This window comes from Helobdella robusta (genome assembly GCF_000326865.2).
Source record: "Helobdella robusta unplaced genomic scaffold HELROscaffold_232, whole genome shotgun sequence".
NCBI lineage: Eukaryota > Metazoa > Annelida > Clitellata > Rhynchobdellida > Glossiphoniidae > Helobdella > Helobdella robusta.
In genome coordinates this window covers 3,738-7,246 of record NW_008704227.1, presented here as the reverse complement: position 1 = coordinate 7,246, position 3,509 = coordinate 3,738, and the positions used below count along the sequence as shown (strand labels likewise).

The 3,509-nt window shown below is 36.8% G+C and overlaps 1 protein-coding gene across 1 annotated transcript in view; it reads right to left on the bottom strand.

Annotated features, from left to right (window-relative positions):
- HELRODRAFT_184234 (hypothetical protein) overlaps positions 1–1,280 on the bottom strand; it is a gene marked incomplete at both ends in the record, with an annotated part of 2,943 nt that extends 1,663 nt beyond the window's left edge. Inside the window, 2 exons of the mRNA XM_009019158.1 lie at positions 11–493; positions 685–1,280. Of these exons, the coding sequence (XP_009017406.1) occupies positions 11–493; positions 685–1,280 (1,079 nt within the window). The remainder of the gene's footprint in view (positions 1–10; positions 494–684) is intronic.
- Between the last annotated feature and the right edge of the window lie 2,229 nt (positions 1,281–3,509).

The window sequence follows — 3,509 nt, the reverse complement described above, 5'->3', positions numbered from 1 at the left end:
CTGATCTGACATGTGATCGGACAACATGTTTACAACAACGGTGTGGTAGCAGGCTGATCTTTCGGGGTTGCTAGCACCATCGTCAGTGTGCGAGGATCTTTTCTGAATGCTCCAATTGTTCTTATCACCCCCTCCTAAGCAATGTGACTGGCAAGAATATTTCATCAGGTGCATGTTTAGCTGCTGGATTTTATAACACATAGAATTAGTTCTTTTTATATCATGGTTGCTCTTGAAAACAGCAGAATCTTGTTTTGTTTTTACAAAACATTTAAAGCACGGAGCACCGTTGTTCTTCTTACAAGCAGTTGTATGAGAGCTTGGAAAGCAAGAGAGCAGGTGGCAGAGCGCCGATGACAAGCACGATCTCCATGATAGCAACATCTTCTTCAGCTCCATTCGAAACTTTTGACCGGTGGCACAGTAGAGGAAGAAGTTGGAGGAGTGGTTGAGGAACATCAGCATTTCTGTGAGGGTCGAAGCTAGCAGGAGGCTGCAAAAGTTATAAAAATCGATAGAAAATAATTATACAAACAAATTCAGAAGACAAACTGAAACATTAAAAGCTTTTTTGGTCTGTAATTTTATTCGAATGTTGCGATTTGTTAAAATGAAAACATTGAGCAACATTAAATCCTAATCAAAATTTGGTTGAACATGTAAAAAAAATTTCAATAACTATACTTTGCATGCGTATGTGATTGGTCATCATTGTAGATTCCAGCACCACCCTCACTGCTACTAATATTCTTTCCAAGTGCATCTTCATCTGCGCTGCCAGGTGAGGACAACAGCTCCGAATGTTTGCTGTAATTGGACCAGTAGACGAAGAGGAAGTAGATGTTCCTGGGCAGAGTCATGAGGATGAATGCGAAGGAGATTGTGAGCAACATGATACTAAGCATGCGGTTTGTTTCGTTCTGTTCCATCCTAGATGCCTGCTCAACTGATGACAATCTGCTTGCTGATTGGTGGGTTAGTTTGGCTTGGTGGCGATGCTGCGAACTGTGGAGACCACGTACTGTTGAGTGATCTGCAGATTGATGGTTGTTCGTGCTTGGGCTTAATGACGTTTCAACGGTTGAAACTGCCACTTCGCCTGGTTTTGTCGGGTTGTTGCGATGATTCTTTGATTGTCTCAGTATTCTTCTTAACAAATTGTCAGGTGGTGTTGTGCAAATAGTTTGTTCTTGTCGTTTCAGTTTAAAATGTTTGGAAATAGCATAGGAGTTTTGTTTATGTCTTAAAGTTTGTTCATCCTCCAGATTGTTTTTGATCATCACTGAAGTTTCGTTGTTTTTTGTTCCAACTTAAAAAATGAAATCAATTAGTTGCAACTATTATGTTCATCAGATGAAATTTGTTTAAATTCACAGTTAAGTTCATTTTCAAAATCTTTATAAAAAACACTTTTTATTCAATTCTTTGGTATTATATTCAAATTGAATTACTTTCACGTTCTATAATAATTTTCACAAGTAAACTTTAATTTATATAAGCCAACGAAACGAAACAAACCGCACGCTCAGCGTCATGTTGCTACAATTATTATTTGTAAGATAAAATTTGTAGGCTGACTTTTTATTTTTGAAAATTTCTCGTTGATTCGGATTAAAAATTCATAAATTTTTGATATCTGACGGAAAGCGGTTAATTCGAGCACCGGTAAATGAAACTTGAGTTTTTTCCAGGGAAGACCGGCAATTAAGAAATATTTTGAAATTAAGGGAACCGGGAACTAAAATTTTTATAAAAAGGTATTATGCAATAAATTCTAAAGGTAATAAAATAACTTTCTAACCTAAAAAACCAAATGAACTTAAGATTCGGTTTAATTTTAAACGCTCAACTATAAAAACAAATTAAAAAAACTTCGAAAGCTCTAAATCTAGCTCTTAAATTTTGTAAAAAATTCTTCTGAAAATTTGTATTATAATATTTTAAATTGAAAAACCAACGGAGCTTTTTAAAAAAATATACAAAACTTTCATTCTAAGATATATTTTAAAACATATTCTGTTACTTATACAATCTATAACCTATGACATTTTTAACTTTCTGCTTGTGTTTTTAAAAATCCTGTACAAAGTTTATCTGGATTTGATAGCTGAATTTATGATAAAAATGAACCTAAGTCGCTAATTACCAAATTCAAACTTTATAAAAAAACACATAAATAGTCTCTAAATTTAGTACAACGCCCTTCTGATTATTGCGCCATTATTTATTGAAGCAGAAAGAACTTTCCATTTAACTAACACATTGGCAGGCAAAATTAGATATATAGATAAGTGTCAAAACTTAACAGCTTATTAAAAAATATTTCGGACATACAAATCGTATCGAAAAATAAATTGGTTAATTAATAGCTTCCTTCACAGTGCAAACACAGTGCCGCTCTCACACATGCTTTATATACCCTCCCTTTCATCTTCACTGACCATTTCTTTCCACACAATACCCCACCCAGTTCCCTAAATTTCAACCATCCCACACGAACTCTTGCCGTAACAGCGCTTAAACATTCTCCATCCGCGTTCAGCTTAACCCCTAAATAAACAAAGCTTTCCACTCTTTTGATACCACCACTCAACCCCGTCCTTGCGTCCGTCCGATTAATCACACCATGAACACATTTCTTACATTTGAACGTGCCTTCCACCTTTTTCAGTGCACCCCCTCACACCACTACATCTTTTATGCACCCATTTCTGACATCCTATACACAATATCGAGTTAGCCTTCACACTCCTGTCACATACCCCACAGGCTCGCTCCCCACCTTCCACACTCACCATTACCTTCGTTTTACCAATATTAACTTTTAACCCTTTTTTTTGATAACACTTTTCCATCTGTTAAATTTTAACTGCAATTCTTCTATGTTATCAGCCATCAAGACTAAATCATCTGCATACAAAATCTCAAATAACAACCCCTCCATTATGTTTCCACACACAACATCCATCACAATTGCAAACAAAAACGGTGATAGCACTGATCCTTGATGCACTCCTACTTTAACATTAAAAGCGTCCGACATATCCCTTCCGACCCTCACTTTTGTCTTCGCCCCTTCATACAGCTGCATCACAGCTTTAACAAGTCTCTCATTCACTCCTTTCTTCCTCAACGCCCATTCAATGACCTTCCTCGGTACTCAATCAAAAGCCTTTTTCTAGATCCACAAAACACATGTACAATCTTCGTTTTTTCTTTCTATAATTCTCCTGCAACATTCTCACTATGAACAACGCATCCACCGTTCCCATACCAGGCATAAACCCACACTGCATTTCATTAACTGTCACCATATTTCTCAACCTTCTCTCAAGCACTCTCTCCACTACCTTCATTCCATGCTCTAGCAATTTCACACCCCTATATGACCCACAATCTCTCACATCTCCTTTGCCCTTATACAACGGCACCAACACACTATGTCGCCAATCCTCAGGTATACCTTCATCATCCAACATACTGTTAGCAATTCTCATCATAACTTCAAT